Source organism: Zootoca vivipara, chromosome 13 (assembly GCF_963506605.1).
Source record: "Zootoca vivipara chromosome 13, rZooViv1.1, whole genome shotgun sequence".
Lineage (NCBI taxonomy): Eukaryota > Metazoa > Chordata > Lepidosauria > Squamata > Lacertidae > Zootoca > Zootoca vivipara.
This window is the reverse complement of record NC_083288.1, coordinates 18,012,875-18,029,535: the sequence shown is the minus strand read 5'-3', so window position 1 is coordinate 18,029,535 and position 16,661 is coordinate 18,012,875. Positions and strand designations below refer to the sequence as shown.

General features: G+C 46.2%; 1 protein-coding gene across 2 annotated transcripts in view; it reads right to left on the bottom strand.

Annotated features, from left to right (window-relative positions):
• MPP2 (MAGUK p55 scaffold protein 2) overlaps positions 1–12,526 on the bottom strand; it is a 34,780-nt gene extending 22,254 nt beyond the window's left edge. Inside the window, exons 1-3 of one of the 2 annotated variants that reach the window (XM_035135600.2) lie at positions 12,408–12,526; positions 2,886–3,038; positions 405–554 (exon numbers count right to left, since the gene is read on the bottom strand). In XM_035135600.2, the coding sequence (XP_034991491.2) occupies positions 405–554; positions 2,886–3,038; positions 12,408–12,524 (420 nt within the window). In that variant the 5' untranslated portion in view covers positions 12,525–12,526. The remainder of the gene's footprint in view (positions 1–404; positions 555–2,885; positions 3,039–12,407) is intronic. The other variant, XM_035135601.2, reaches the window with a different exon arrangement.
• Between the last annotated feature and the right edge of the window lie 4,135 nt (positions 12,527–16,661).

Here is a 16,661-nt window from a genome sequence, read left to right as displayed (position 1 = left end):
TGTTTAGCTTATACAGTGGTACCTCTACTTACGAATTTAATGCGTTCCGAACGCACATTTGTAAGTCGAATCCCATAGGAATGCTTTGAGAGGAAAAATTCGTAAGTAGAAGCAACCCTATGTAAAAATTCATAAGTAGAAAAAATCCTATCTAAACCGCATCCAAGATGGCGGATGGAGCTCCATTCGTAAGTAGAAACATTCGTAAGTAGAGGTACCACTGTATGTAAATCTGGCACTGGTTGGCTGGCTGGTTGGTTAATTGGTTAATTGGTTAGTTAGTTAGTTAGTTAGTTAGTTAGTTAGTTAGTTAGTTAGTTAGTTAGTTACAGGTCTGCTTAGTACACTGGCCTTTAAACTAAAATATGGCGAGGCCAATGACAGTGAGAAAAGACTTTACTCACCAGGTGCTCCCCAGCAGTCTTACGAATCCCCACCATGCGCACGGCATCTGGTGGCACCGGCTGGTTGTTGAACATGGGGTCCAGGACTGGGCTGGGTGGTGGAGTCTCGTAGCTCTTGGAGGCAACGGAATCGTGGGTTTCCAAGAGGGACTGAGAAAGGGGCGTGGCAGGGGTGGGAAAGAGGAGACAACAGAAAGACTCGCTCAGCTGAGACCAGAGACAGATTAAGTAAAACACAGAGGAGGGGAACGGGCCTTGTTACGGGGGATCATGAGGATCAAGTCTTTCGCACGAGGTCCTGGATCTCCAGGCCTTTCTCTCTAAATAGCGCACTCAGATACCCCAGAAAGCACACTGATGGCTTTCCTAGAGGCATCCATTCATATAGGAATGTTCTTGATCAGAATAGGATCTCTTGCACGGTGATTTCCGAAATCGCTAGATTCAGCCCAGCAAGAACATACGCAAATGCGCAGAGCCCTGGGGAACGATTAGGCCATATATCAATGGTTAGATATATAGTACAGCAGGTGTAGAGGTGCCTATCAAGCTGAGACTAGGGAGTGGAACAGGCTTCAAATCCCCACTTAGCCATGAAGGTCACTGAGTAACTGTGGGTCATTCATTCTCTCGGAGCCCACAGGATTATTGCAGAGATAATACCATGTGTATCACCTTGAACTCTTTAGAGGGAGGTGGGATCACAACATCTGAATGACATTGAGAGGGGGGAGGAATCTAAAGAGCAAGTTGTATTACAACTTGGCTTCTGATACCTGACTATTAAATATAATAATAATAATAATAATAATAATAATAATAATAATAATAATAATTTATTAGTTATACCCCGCTCATCTTGCTGGATTTGGGCGGCTCCCAACAGAATGTTAAAAACACGATAAAACATCAAACATTGAAAACTTCTAAACAGGACTGCCGTCAGATGTCTTCTAAAAGTCAGATAGTTGTTTATTTCCTTGACATCTGATGGGAGGGCATTCCACAGGGAGGGAGCCACTACCGAGAAGGCCCTCTGCCTGGTTCCCTGTAACCTCACTTCTTGCAGTGAGGGAACCGCCAGAAGGCCCTTGGAGCTGGACCTCTGTGTCCGGGCTGAACAATGGGGGTAGAGATGCTCCTTCAGGTATACTGGGCCAAGACTGTTTAAATATTGTCTTAAGCTTTTAACTGGGGAGGGCAATAAATAAAGCTTTCACTGTTAATAAGCTTCTACTTCAGTTTCCTGTGAAAATTGAAGGCAGCCCTGTTTAGGGAAGTTCTTAATGTTTCATGTTTTATCGTGTTTTTAATATTCTGCTGGGAGCTGTCCAGAGTGGCTGGGGAAACCCAGCCAGATGGGTGGGTAAAAATATATTATTATTATTATTATTATTATTATTATTATTATTATTATTCATAAACCTACCAGTTAAAACAAGACAGGCAAATCCTTGCAAGCATTTAAACCCCTCCCTCATGCCACCTTAGACATAGACACAGAGAGGCAACATTAGCACAGAGAATCTATAATTCGCGTACAGTGGTACCTCACAAGACGAATGCCCTGCAAGACGAATTTTTCACAAGACAAATGCGTCTTGCGATCTGATGGTGACTCGCAAGACAAATTCGTTTTGCGAAAAATCCGTCTTGCGAATCACGGTTTCCCATAGGAATGCATTGAAATTTAATAAATGTGTTCCTATGGGCAAAAAAGAGAAATTTCAATGCATTCCTATGGGAAACCGCGATTCGCAAGACGAATTTTTCGCAAAATGAATTGACTTGAGGAACGAAATAAATTCGTCTTGCGAGGCACCACTGTATATACATCAGCAGTCTGAAGTTACACGATCCAGCAAATTTGCTGATGCTAAGCAGGTATTCATCTGCTCAGTTCCTAAGTGGGGAAACACCTGGGAAGTCCTGGTGTGTCACCACTCAACCCACACAGAAGAAAGACCGGGTGCAAATGCAATAAGGATACTAGCAAATAAATCAACAGCATTAAGCCTCAGGTGTCTCTGCAAAAAAGGAGGACATAAAGCATGTCTTCCTTATACACATGGAAAAATAAAATACATCTCGCTGTTGCACGTTGTTGACCAAAGGCCTGTCAGCCTGGCATGAAGCAGAAAGCTTTATCCATCGCCAAGTCGGAACCCTTCCCCCAACTCCCGCTGCCAAATAGGGCAAATCCACAGATCCTTTATTAATATACTGTCCCTGTGGATTTTCGTGCGAAAGGGCACTTCTCCCTACACTTTTCTCTCTGTGTGTGTCACACACAGACAAAGCTGATATACGATGGGATTCCTGCTAACACCTCCTGATGAGAAATGAGCCCTTAGTGAACTGTCTGTCCTCCTTCCAGGGCCACTTCCAACGAGCCCCAGGCTCCGCGGTCCATGTGGCCTCAACAATCCCAGTGACACTTTCTTCTCTCTCCCCAGATCTTGAGATACAGCTACCTCCTACCTGGAAGTGAGGCTCCTGGAGGATGCGAGCCAGCTCGGCGGCCGTGCTGTCTTGCTGAGCAATGCGAGTGATGTCTTTGAGTATCTCCTGGACCAGCTCCAGATTGTTGTCCCTCACGGCTTCCAGCTTCGTCTCCTCCAGTCGCTCGTGAGCCTGCACGGTGGGCGGGTGGCAAAAGGGTGAAGGAGGGGGGGATTAGAGAGGCACATGTAAACAAACCAACCCTTTGTCCTTCCGACAGTGGTAAGTGTGGACACGCTAGAGACCTATGGGGTTATATTTATGTGGGTGGCTGAAAAACCCACGGCCCTATCTCCCCCCCAAGTTAAACCAAAAGCGTGTGTGTGTGTGTGTGGTTTATAGAGCTCTCCAAATTTTAAACATGTAGCCTCATATTTAAACTCATCAGCACTTTCCAGAGCCAAAAGGGTAAGCTTGGGGGGAAAAGAGAGGGTGTGTTGTGAGCTGTGTAAAGCAAAGGGGATTGGAAGTATTAACTCACACATGCCGCTCTCACACAAACACACAGCCCACTTGCTCACAGCAGCAGCAGCAACGCCAGAAAGATCAGAGCCTCTCCTAGCCTTTGACGGGAGTTTGCTGTAAGAGGGGATGAATCGCTGGCTCTGGAGGAGCCTCGGGAAAAGGCTGTCCAAAGGGAGGCAGACACAAAAGAGAAGGAACTAAAAATAATTAGGCTCTCAAGCAGAAGCTTAGCGTTGCCTGCCTGGAGTCAGTAGGAGAGGTGAAAGGAGAGCTTGATATGAGCCAGTTCTGGAATCCAGGGCTAGCACTGGAAAATAGCGAGGTGGGGTGTTTCTGGGTAGCTTTGGCTGAAAAACGGGACAAAAACATCCTGATTCTAGCTCTCTCGAGAGAGAGAGCAACTTTCCTAGACCCAGGGCCGCCTTAGGCATATCTGGCGCCCTAGCGCCGTGGTGCAAAGATCCCTCTGGCGCCCCCCCCGCCCCGTTTCCCAGCGCGACTGTCCAGCCTTGCCGTAGGGCCGGCCCTGCCTAGACCCCACTATTTGACAGGGGCTAGGCAAGAAGGGAGAATGCATTTTGGCCCCCAATCCAGGAAACATTAACATACCAGTTTCGGAGACACAGGAGATGTACAGTTTTCTTACAATATCTGACGATAGCCCTGTTTAGGGAAGTTTTTAATGTTTGATGTTTTATTGCATTATTATTGTTGTTATTATTATTGTTGTTATTATTGCTCTGTTGGGAGTCACCAAGAGTTCCCCCAGCCAGATGGGCAGGGTATAAATAATAAAATTTATTTATTTATTGTTACTACTACTACTACTACTACTACTACTACGGTACTACGAGGGGGAAAGTGGGTGTGGAAGGCAGGGAAGTTGCCAGATACAGTGATTGGTATCAGAAATACAGCATGAGGGAAGGTCCGCTTAACCCTTACCCTTCCTGCCATTTCCCTGCTCAAAATCACTCCCCAAGCTCTTTTTTCACCCTGCGGCTGGAAGATATGTGGTCCCTGTATCTTTTTACCCCTCAAGGAGAAAAGCGGTTTGGGGTAGGGATGTGCCAGGAGAGGAGAGAGAGAAATTTGATTCAGTTCACATCTAAATGCAGATCTACCTAATGTGCAGTTTCCTGAAAGTGAGGGACAAGGGATACAGGGAAGTCCCTCCCAGTATGTAAACTGAAACGCACCCATGCACTTCTCTGAATTTTGCCGTTCTCCAGCCGAGTAATGAGTAATGTGTGCAAAAATGCATATAACTGAGGTAAAGTGTGCGTAGAAATGCATATGAACTGTGAAAGCATACAAACAAAGACAAATGTATTTTACAGAAATGGGTATATCACATTAATCATGTGTATCTTAAATGCTGGTGGATTTTAATGAGGACATTTTAAAAAATCAAACTGAAGTGGAAATGCGAAGGACTGAAATTAAGATTTGAAAAGCAAGAAATCAAGAGAATTGAAAGATTGGTTTATCTCTAGCTGAGGAAGGATGATATTTGAACTGGGCATGGGGGGAAATGGCAGGAAGGTAAGGGGTTAAGTAGCTACCCCATGCAATCCCCGATCCCCTTCAATCAAAAGCCTCCATCAAGAGACTATGTGTTACAGCTGGCTTGGTTAGAAATGAATTCAGCATTTCAGACAGAGAGATGCTGCCCATTTCATTTTCAATTACTATTTCAATTGTTGTTACTTAATTATAAATTAAATTTCATTATTATCTGAACTTGGCTGAAATAAAATATATCTGTTTCAAATCCTGCTTATGTATTCCCCATTTCAAAAGCAACACGGCTCTAAAAACTAAAAATTCTAAAGCCGGAAACAGGTTTGCTCTGAACCGCCCTGTGATCTTTGGATTAATGATCTAGGCGGCAACCATTTTGCACAGGGGTCTGTTCCCGGCCCCCCACACCTGTCGGCAGAGCGTGCTTAATTCTGCCTCCGTTCTTCCCTCTTCCGGGTCCAAAAGGGCCCACAGGTTGGCGATCACATGTCATTTGGACACACCTAAAATGGTCATCGCTAATAACAATAATAGAGATCAGTTCGCATTTCTTAGTGCAGAAAGCATTGATCTGATGTGTAGAGATCTTTCCTATTCTACAAGGCGAGTCCGTTAAAAGAGGCCCCGTGGATACAGTGTACACATGTTCCACGGAGCCTCTTTTAAAAGACTCACCCTGTAATTTGGTCCAGTATACCTGAAGGAGCGTCCCCACCCCCATCATTCTGCCTGGACACTGAGGTCCAGTACTGAGGGCCTTCTGGCGGTTCCCTCATTGCAAGAAGCCAAGTTGCAGGGAACCAGGCAGAGAGGGCCTTCTTGGTAGTGGCACCTGCCCTGTGGAACACCCTCCCATCAGATGTCAAAATGAAAAACAGCTACCAGATTTTTAGAAGACATCTGAAGGCAGCCCTGTTTAGGGAGGCTTTTAATGTTTAATTTATTATTTTATTTTATTTTTCTGTTGGAAGCCGCCCAGAGTGGCTGGGGAAACCCAGCCAGATGGGCAGGGTATAAATAATAAATTATTATTAATTATTATTATTAATTATTATTATTATTATTATTATTATTATTATTTCATTCAAGAGGGTTCTGGAAGCTTCTCTGTGTGAAAAAAACAAGCAGAAGGTTCATGAGATTTGGGTTATTCCTTCAGAGAAGCTGAGTACAGCTGGCTTAAACAGATTCTGTTATCTCTTTCTGCCAAGGTCATTATGACTATAATAATAGGCTAGAAGGAGCCTGGGTTTCACCCTTTCTTTCTTTCTTTCTTTCTTTCTTTCTTTCTTTCTTTCTTTCTTTCTTTCTTTCTTTTGTCTCTCTTCCTTCTGGTGTGGTGTTCTGTACATAGTATGCTTAGTGTTAAGGTTTGGAGTGACTTATTATAAGTTACAGTGGTACCTCGAGTTACAAACGCCTCAGGTTACAAACACTTCAGGTTACAAACTCCGCTAACCTGGAAGAGTTACCTCGAGTTGAGAACTTTGCCCCGGGATGAGAACGGAAATCATGTGCCGGCAGCGCAGCAGCAGCAGCAAGAGGCCCCATTAGCGAAAGCACACCTTTAGTTAAGAACAGTTTCAGGTTAAGAACGGACCTCCAGAACGACTTAAGTTCGTAACTAGAGGTACCACTGTATTGTAAGTTTAAGTTAAGTCTTCCGCAACCGGATTTCTTATGGACGGTGCCAATCCTGAATGTATTGGATTTGTGACTATCATAGCTGCCAAGTCTCCTGTATTCCCCGGGAAACCCCCGTTTTTCCAGCTGTTCCCAGCTGAAAAAATGGATTTTTTGTTTTCCCCCGGTTTATTCTGGCGCGACGGCCATTTTGGAACTGGGCGGAGCATGCTCAGAAGCGACTTTTGATGCAGCTCTGCCCAGTTCCAAAATGGCTGCAGTGTGACTTCTGGCACGGCGGCCATTTTGGAACTGGGCAAAGCAGCATCAAAAGTCGCTTCTGAGCATACTCTGCCCAGTTCCAAAATGGCGGCAGCGCTACTTCTGGTCTGCTACTTCCGGTCTGGTCCCTTATTTCTCAGACAGGAACTTGGCAGGTATGGTGACCATTATGCTCATTTGCCTTCAGTAGAAGGTAAAGCTCTGCTGGATGGAATATTAATTGCCTCTGGTAATTTTTGGGGGAATCCTGCATTGTGTTTAAGTTGTTACTCTGCTAACGATATGTTGGAGTTCTGCTCTGGATCAATACCGTGTTTCTCCAAAAATAAGACACCGTCTTATATTTATTTTCCCTCAAAAAAAACCATGGTGGCTTATTTTCAGGGGATGTCTTTTTTTATTAAGTATGGTACAGTTTAACCTACAAGGTTAACCTACAAGGTTAAACTGCCTATCACTATGGCTTATTTTCGGAGAAACACGGTATTGATTAAAATTCCATGACAATAACCACTGCACACACTTGAGAGCAGGCGCTCTCTGGGTTGTTTGCTTATATTATCTTTCATTTTAATGGCTAATTTTCCCTAGTGGCTGCGGTGGAGAGAATGAGGGACAATTAGCAGCCAGAAGAAAGATAAGCAGAGGTAAACAACGGAAAGATGGCCAGGGATTCCTGTATCTGAGAGTGCATGTGTACCCGCAACTGTGAGCATTTTCCCCCACCCCCATCTTCCTCTGCCTGTCGCTGGGGGAACTTTTAGAATCCTCCGGCTTACACATGGCTTCCTGGGGCATGACATTAATCTCAGGGCTGCAGATTCAAGCCCCACATTGGGCAAATGATTCCTGCGTTGCAGGGGGTTGGACGAAAGCCGGGGGTGGTCAACTTTCAAAATTAAAATCTGGCAGTGATATACCCCCGTTTTAGGAGTTTAGGCCAAAGTTGTTGACCTTTTTGGGGGGAGGGGGGTTTCGTGACTTTCTTGCAGCTCTTCTGAGGGAGGGGGAAAGCCCCCCTTTTGGGGGAGGGACAGAAGCAGCCACTAGCCGGAGGAGGAGGAGGAGGAGGAGGAGTTTGGATTTGATATCCCGCTTTATCACTACCCGAAGGAGTCTCAAAGCGGCTAACAATCTCCTTTCCCCTCCTCCCCCACAACAGACACCCTGTGAGGTGAGTGGGGCTGAGAGACTTCAAAGAAGTGTGACTAGCCCAAGGTCACCCAGCAGCTGCATGTGGAGGAGCGGAGACGCGAACCCGGTTCCCCAGATTACGAGTCTAGCGCTCTTAACCACTACACCACACTGGCTCTCTGGCCAGATAACAGCCTCCGTTTCTAAGCTCCAGCTTCCCTTCTGCAACAATAGAGGCCGGCACAAGGAGAGGGGCCGGGGCCGGAAGGGGGCCAGCGATCGACCGCGATCTACAAAAACCTCACATGTATCGACCAGTAGATCACGATTGATGTGTTGGACATCCCTGGACTAGAGGATCCTTGTGGTACCCTTCCAACTCTACAATTATATGATTCTATATGAAGGTAAAAAGGTAAAGGACCCCTGGACGGATAAGTCCAGTCAAAGGCGACTCTGGGGTTGTGGCGCTCATCTCGCTTTCAGGCCAAGGAAGCCAGCATTTGTCCACAGACAGCTTTCCGGGTCATGTGGCCAACATGACTAAACTGCTTCCGGTGCAACAGAACGGAAACCAGAGCGCACGGAAACACTGTTTACCTTCCCGTCGCAATGGTGCCTATTTATCTACTTGCACTGGTGTGCTTTCAAACTGCTAGGTTGGCAAGAGCTGGGACAGAGCAATGGGAGTTTACCCCATTGCAGGGATTTGAACCACCGACCTTCCAATTGGCAAGCCCAAGAGGCTCAGTGCTTTAGACCACAGCCCCACCCGTTCCCATTATGGATATATAAGCCCTTGCCAGTTCATCAAGCAATTTCCATGGTATCCCATATTCTAACAGGGAACTCCTTCTTCAAGTGTGCATTCTTGTGCAGCTAAAACAGTGCCATCCAAGCACAAGAGGGACAGATCAATGGGTGTGGGGGGACTTCCAAGATTTGCAGAAGTACCCAAAACAGCCCAATGAGGAGGAATAAGCATGCTCAGTAGGTGCAGAATCATCCCCTCCAAATTCAAACTAGTGAATGCTTGTGTCAAATAAAGTTAAAGGGACCCCTGACTATTAGGTCCAGTCGTGACCGACTCTGGGGTTGCGGCGCTTATCTCGCTTTATTGGCCGAGGGAGCCGGCATACAGCTTCCGGGTCATGTGGCCAGCATGACAAAGCCGCTTCTGGCAAACCAGAGCAGCACACGGAAACGCCGTTTACCTTCCCGCTGTAGCGGTACCTATTTATCTACTTGCACTTTGACGTGCTTTCGAACTGCTAGGTTGGCAGGAGCTGGGACCGACAACGGGAGCTCACCCCGTCGCGGGGATTCGAACCACAGACCTTCTGATCGGCAAGCACTAAGCTCTGTGGTTTAACCCACAGCGCCACCCGCATAAAATACTCTGCCGCTATTCTCTAAGTGGATGAATATTTGACCGCTGCTTTTGACATCCAGCTACACTGCATTTCATTGTTTGATGCCTGACAGGTTTTGACAATAATTTATTGGTTGATACTAGCAATTGTGCAGGCAGGACAGATAGCAAATACACAAATTGTATTATTGAGCTTCAAACAAAAAACCACACTCAGATTATGGCTAATTATGTCTACTAATAAGATGGTTATTATCTTCTTTTGGAGAAGCCCCACTGAAGGGTGATCCATAAATATTTTAAATAAGAAAAAGTAAATAAAAACATTTTATAATAGAAAAATTAAAACCCACTTTTCATCCCAGAGTAGTTAAGAAAAAACACATGGGAGTCAGCATTGGTATTTGAACTGGCACACCAAGCAAACAGCTGGAATAAATATTCAAGAAAGCAAATTTCTTGAAATGTGGGCATTATTTATACATTTTTGGAATAACAGAATTGTGGGGTAGTATCCCACCCTATGCTAAACAAGAGTTGAAAGCTCATTCTAAAACTGGCAGGAAACATGTTTGGGCTCTATTCAATTACTGTATTTTTCCATGTATAAGAGTACATTTCCCCCCAAATTTTTTAAGTTTAAAATTGGAGGTCGTCTTATACACGAAATGTTGCAATTAATTATTTCTTAATTTTGGGCTCAAAAAATAGGGGTCCGTCTTATACATGGGGGTGTCTTATGCACAGAAAAATACGGTAAGTCCTACACAGAGTAGACAAATTAAAATGTTAGTCATGCCCATTAGCTATAATGGATCTACTCTTGAGCAAGACTAGCATTGGCTCTCCCCCCCCCAGTTTATCCTAACTGTGTTACACCTTGTTTGTAACATTTTTTCTTACAAAAACACTTAAATGAAAAACCTATTTATAACCGGGCCTTTCTGCCTCAGCTTGAGGCAGCTTGCAGCAAAATCAATAAGTTTGATCAATAAACAACAACAAAAACAAAGAATATGAACAAGCAGAGGAGAGAAAATAATACACAAAGCTACTTAGCAGCGGGGAATCAGGCAAAAGTCTCCAGGTGATATGCAATGGCTTTTAAAACAAACAAAAATGCCGGCCCAAATGATGGAGAGCATGCAATGGTAGTTAGTACTTGACAGTGTTAGACAGCTGGACAACTTAAGAGCATAGCTGCCAAGTCTCCCGTATTCCCCGGGAAACCCCCGTTTTTCCTGCTGTCCCCAGCCGAAAAAACGGATTTTTTTTGTTTTTTCCCGGTTTATTCTGGCGCGGTGGCCATTTTGGAACTGGGCGGAGCATGCTCAGAAGCGACTTTTGATGCTGCTCTGCCCAGTTCCAAAATGGCTGCAGCGCGACTTCTGTTGCGACGGCCATTTTGGAACAGGGCAGAGCAGCATCAAAAGTCGCTTCTGAGCATGCTCTGCCCAGTTCCAAAATGGCAGCAGCGCTACTTCCGGTCTGCTTCTTCCGGTCCAGTCCCTTATTTCTCAGGCCGGAACTTGGCAGGTATGCTTAAGAGATTTGTTATTTGAAAAACTACCCAGAGAGACACTCGCGGTGATAGGGCTAGGTACCTTCTTTGATGCTGGACATTGTTTGGAGAAAGTGAGGCATTGGGAGAGGGTGGCTAATGATAATCTGCAGAGAGCTAGGGATCTGCACAGAGCAGCCAGACGGGCAAACCACACAGGTTAGCTATCTATAAATCGGGTGGTTGTGGGCAGAGTTTTAGAGAGAAGCTCGTGCATGGACTGACGGCCATGGGGCCGTGCAAACTGAGAATACCTGGTGGAGTCACTTCACCACTTCTTGAAGGCTTCCAAGTTGCAGGTTGAAGTGCTTGCTTGGTATGTATATATCATTTCCCCCTCAAAAATTATACCTTTACATTGGCACCACATATGATAAAATGTTCCTTCTACTTCCTTACATTTCCAGCATTTCTTATCTTCTGATCTATACATTTGCGATAACTTGACTGGTGTTAAGTACCACCTATACATCATTTTCTTTTATCAGTGTAAAGGTAAAGGGACCCCTGACCATTAGGCCCAGTCACGGACAACTCTGGGATTGCAGCACTCATCTCGCTTTACTGGCCGAGGGAGCCGGCGTACAGCTTCCGGGTCATGTGGGCCAGCATGACTAAGCCGCTTCTGGCAAACCAGAGCAGCGCATGGAAACGCCGTTTACCTTCCCGCTGTAGCAGTACCTATTTATCTACTTGCACTTTGACGTGCTTTCGAACTGCTAGGTTGGCAGGAGCAGGGACCGAGCAACGGGAGCTCACCCCGTCGCGGGGAGTCGAACTGCCAACCTTCTGATCAGCAAGCCCTAGCCTCTGTGGTTTAACCCACAGGGCCACCCGCATCAGTTGACAGGCCATAAATTTCAGGTGGTTTCTCCATAATTTTTCCCAATCTGACATTTGGATAATACGTCCCATATCTTTAGCCCATGTTATCGTTACCCATTTGACCTCTTAATCTTGAGTTTCCCATTCCAACGACAAGTTGTACATTCCTGATAGCACTTTAATATCACATTCTATTATTTCCCTTTGGAATTTTGAGATTTCGTGAGCAAATCCCTCTTTTCTTATCCTTTTTAAATCATTCATTTATCTGGACGTGTCGTAACCTGTTTAGAATAGAATCTTTAATCTTCTCACTCACTTGTGTTTTGTATTACTTCTGAATCTCATTTTAAAAGAACCGCCTTGCACTTGGCAAGACACCATCATCCATTCTGTCACACCACATGGGACCCATTCAGCTAAAAAACATGGAAGAAGTTGTGTGTGTGTGTGTGTGTGTGTGTGTGTGTGTGTGTGTGTGTACGCATTTGTATTATGTGTGTGCAGTGTGAAGGCCGGATCGTGTATAGCAATACCTTCCAGGTAAAGGGGAAATAAAGCGAGCAGACAATAGGTTGCCAGCTAATCTATTTGGCAAATGCATTAAAGGCAAGATTAAGGAGAAGTAAGCGATGCAGCGGAAGTGGGTGGAACTGGAGACGCAGGAACTGTTGCAGCAAACTGCCCTTCTCCCAACTACCCCATGTAACTGTACCTTAGCCAATGATCTTACTATTGGACTCTCCATGAGGCCACGGAGAAAGATGAGATCCAGGTCTCCGGCTCCCATGGAGTTGGGGAGGTCACTGAGGTTGTCCAAGACCTGCTGCATTGCTGTGTAGAGAAACAACAGGGATGTTATTTAATTTGTTTATTGCGGTGGGGACAGAAATCATAACAAAACAGGTGCGATCAGGGCTAGCCCAAGGCATTCTGGCAGCTGTGGAAAGCCACAAAATGTAACCTACCTCCCCACCATAGCCTCCAACATTTCTCCGATGAAAATAGGGACGTCCTATCACTACACGGGTGGCGCTGTGGGTTAAACCACAGAGCCTAGGGCTTGCTGATCAGAAGGTTGGCAGTTCGAATCCCCACGACGGGGTGAGCTCCCATTGCTCGGTCCTTGCTTCTGCCAACCTAGCAGTTCGAAAGCACGTCAAAGTGCAAGTAGATAAATAGGTACCGCTCCAGCGGGAAGGTAAACGGCGTTTCTGTGCGCTGCTCTGGTTCGCCAAAAGCGGCTTAGTCATAATAATAATAATAATAATCATAATTATTATTATCAAGGCAGCCCTGTTTAGGGAAGCTTTTAATGTTTGATGGATTTCTGTATTTTAGAATTTGTTTTTTTGGAAGCCGCCCAGAGTGGCTGGGGGAACCCGGCCAGATGGGCGGGGTATAAATAATAAATTATTATTATTATTATTATTATTATTATTAATAATAATAATAATAATAATAATAATTTATTATTTATACCTCGCCCATCTGGCTGGGCTTCCCCAGCCACTCTGGGCGGCTTCCAACAGAAAAATAAAACACAGTAGCCTATTAAACATTAAAAGCCTCCCTGAACAGGGCTGCCTTCAGATGTCTTCTAAAAGTCTGGTAGTTGTTTTCCTCTTTGACATCTAGCCACATGACCTGGAAGCTGTACGCCGGCTCCCTCGGCCAATAGAGCGAGATGAGCGCCGCAACCCCGGAGTCGGTCACGACTGGACCTAATGGTCAGGGGTACCTTTACCTTTACCTTATCCCATAATAATAATAACTTTACTATTCCCGACCTGCCCATCTGACTTGGTTGCCCCAGCCACTCTGGGCCACTTCTGGCATATATACAAACATAATAAAACATTAAACATTTTTTTAAAAAAACTTCCCTATACAGGGCTGCCTTCACATGTCTTCTAATGGTTGTCTAGTTACTTATCTCCTTGGCTCGGAGGTTGCATAACTCCATCCCTTCCAACATTTCTCTGAAGAAAATAGGGATGCCCTAAGGAAAAGCGGGACATTCTGGGATCACATCAGAAACCAGGGAGGCTTTTGTAAATCTGGGGCTGTCCCTGGAAAATAGGGTCCGTTTTAAGCTGCTCCGGGGGCCTTTTGATCTTAGAAAAATGCCCTAAATAAATCAAGAATCTTGCTTCATCGGAATACAAGTGGGAAGGGGGAAAAGCCATTTCCCTTCACAAAATTCAATCAAAGGGGGAGGTATTTGGCATAGCCTAGCCAGTAGTGCGCCCTACATTTCCAGGCCCACTAGCTAATTGAGGAGAATGACTGACGCTTTTGTTGATCAATTTACTGACTGGATCACCAATCCTACTTCATTTGCTGTGTTCGGTGGGGGGGGGGGGAGAGAGAATTTCCCCACATATCTGCATTCCCCGAGAGGGAAGAAAAAACCAGACTGTGCCTTTGTCCACATGCGCACGCAGAGCGCAAACAAACAAGTAACATTCGTGGGACTTGGCAGACAGCCACAGACATCTGCTTCACCCCCAGATGATAAATTCATTAATACAGGATATAACTGGGACTCCTCTCTTGCCTGTCAGTCAAAATAGCAGGCAGAGAGGCCTCTATAGATGCTGCAGGATGACCGACCGCTCTGGGGCGAACGTTTGAGAGGCTGTTGAAAAAACTGTGTCAGAAATAGCCACGTGCAAAAGTCAGGCATTACCGTAACTGCTGAGAATTGTGAGGCTCTCCCAGAGATGGCTGGCCGTTCTTCTCATGTATCCCCCCCCCCACCCGCTATAGTGGCTAATTGTCCCTGTGAGTTATGAGGGCACAGGGCAGAGACAGCAGATGGAGAGGGAGAAGCAAGCCAGCAGTTCCCTCTCCCCATGGTTTTGCCTCGGCTGCATTCTCTGCCAGCCATTGGCGGGAGTTTCGGGATTCTCAACCCTGATCAGGCAGCTTAGGTCGTACAACAGTGGTAACTTCGGGTTCTCAAACGGAATCCGTTCGGCTTACGAAACATTTGGAAACCGAGGCGCAGCTTCCCACTGGCTGCAAGAGCTTCTTACACTCAGTGGAAGCCGCGTCGCATGTTCGGGTTCCGAAAAACGTTTTAAAACGGAAGCATTTACTTCCGGGTTTTCGGCGTTCGGGAGCCAAAACAAAAAAATTCCTTCAGTAGCACCTTAAAGACCAACTAAGTTTTTATTTCGGTATGAGCTTTCGTGTGCAGGCACACTTCTTCAGATACACTTGAAACAGAAGTCAGTCCCTTATGTATATACAGAGGGTGGGGGGCGGGGGGGGATGGGGGATGGGCTGATGGGAGTGGTAAACCTGTAGATGGCTGTTAACGACTGCTGATGACTGCAATTGGTCCTGCGGGGGAAAAGGAAGGGCTGAGGCGCTAAAGAAAGCTTGACCTTGCATAATGAGATAAGAATCCAATGTCCTTATTCATCCCAGGGGGCTCCATGGTTTTAAGCTTGGTAATGACTTCCAAGGTTTCACTGTACTCCAGACTGCAGGGTTCCATGAGGCATCTTTTAAAACACTGCTCCCTCGATTAAAAACAAAAAAAAATTCCTGAAAATAAAAACTATCACACCAGGGAGAAAGGTTACAAAACAGCACAATCTTTCCGCAATGGGACATTGCTGCCATATTCTGCTGCACCTGTAGCAGACCAGGCCTCAGAGGCTGCCTTGCATGCTCAGGTTTGGGGTCTGGGTCTGGGTTGCCACCTCTTCCCCTTTGTTGGCAGGATACCTGGGTCCATATTTTCCAGGGACAGTCCCAGATTTATAGAAGTCGCCCCAGTTTCTGATCTGATCCAGGAATGTCCTGCTTTTCCTTAGGACGCCTCTGTTTTCATCGGAGAAATGTTGGAGGGGTCATCTCTATTTTAATCAGAGAAATGTTGGAGGGTTTGGAATAGGACGTCCCTATTTTCATCAGAGAAATGTTGGAAGCTATGTGTCAGGGGGACTCCCTACAGGGAGCCCCCCCCATCATCCTGACCAGCACTTCGCCCAGCGAGAGCGGCAGCAGCGGGTCAGGCGGGGGGAATGAGGAGGGGAGCGGAATGGAGGAGGGACGGCTCAGCGATGTATCAGAGCCCCTGCGCTGCCCTAGCCAACAAGTGGAAGAGGGAGCACAGCTGCTTCCGGCACCCGAATTGAGGCACGCACCCAAACGCAGGTTTAGAGGGCGGCGTATTGGGGTGCCCAACCTATTATGCTGGCCCCGGAGCAGAAGGGCGCCATTGCAGGATTCTGCAAGTGACTAGGAGGTCATGTTTTCTGCTATCTCTGCACTGTAAATAGTATGCACAATAAAACCCTTAAAGGCAGAACGGACTGGAGCGTCTTTACTCGGGAGTAGTCGCAACAATCCCCTGACAGTATGGAATAGGGCATCCTTATTTTCATCAGAGAAATGTTGGAGGGGTCATTTCTATTTTCACTGAAGAAATGTTGGAGGGTGTGGAATAGGAGGTCCCTATTTTCATTGGAGAAATGTTGGAGGGTATGGATCCTGTCCATCTCTCCCTTCCCCTTTTTGTTTCTGCCAGCTGCAGGGGTAGGTGGGTGAGTCTTACTGAGGACAAAGATGGACGATGGTAACAGTGCCAAGTGGCAATGCTTCTCTGATCAGCACCAGGTGGCTGCCATTGTAATTGCAAGGCATTGTGGGTCATTGCAATGGCAGCCACCCTGCATGTGTTGGTAGGGGAGCCTAAGTAGAGAGCCCAGAAGCAGCACCCTGGGAGCACAGGAGGCTGCCTTGCGCAGAGTCAAACCATGGGCACATCTGCTTCAGTATTGCCTACACTGACTGGCAGCCGCCCTCTCCTGGGCTTCAGGCAGGAATCTTTCTCCAGCCTACCTGGAGATGCCAGGGATTGAACTGGGCGCCTTCTACCCCAGCTGTAGGATGTCCGAGAATGACCCCTGCAGACACCTTCTTCTATGTGGGCTGCTTTTGATATACCGAA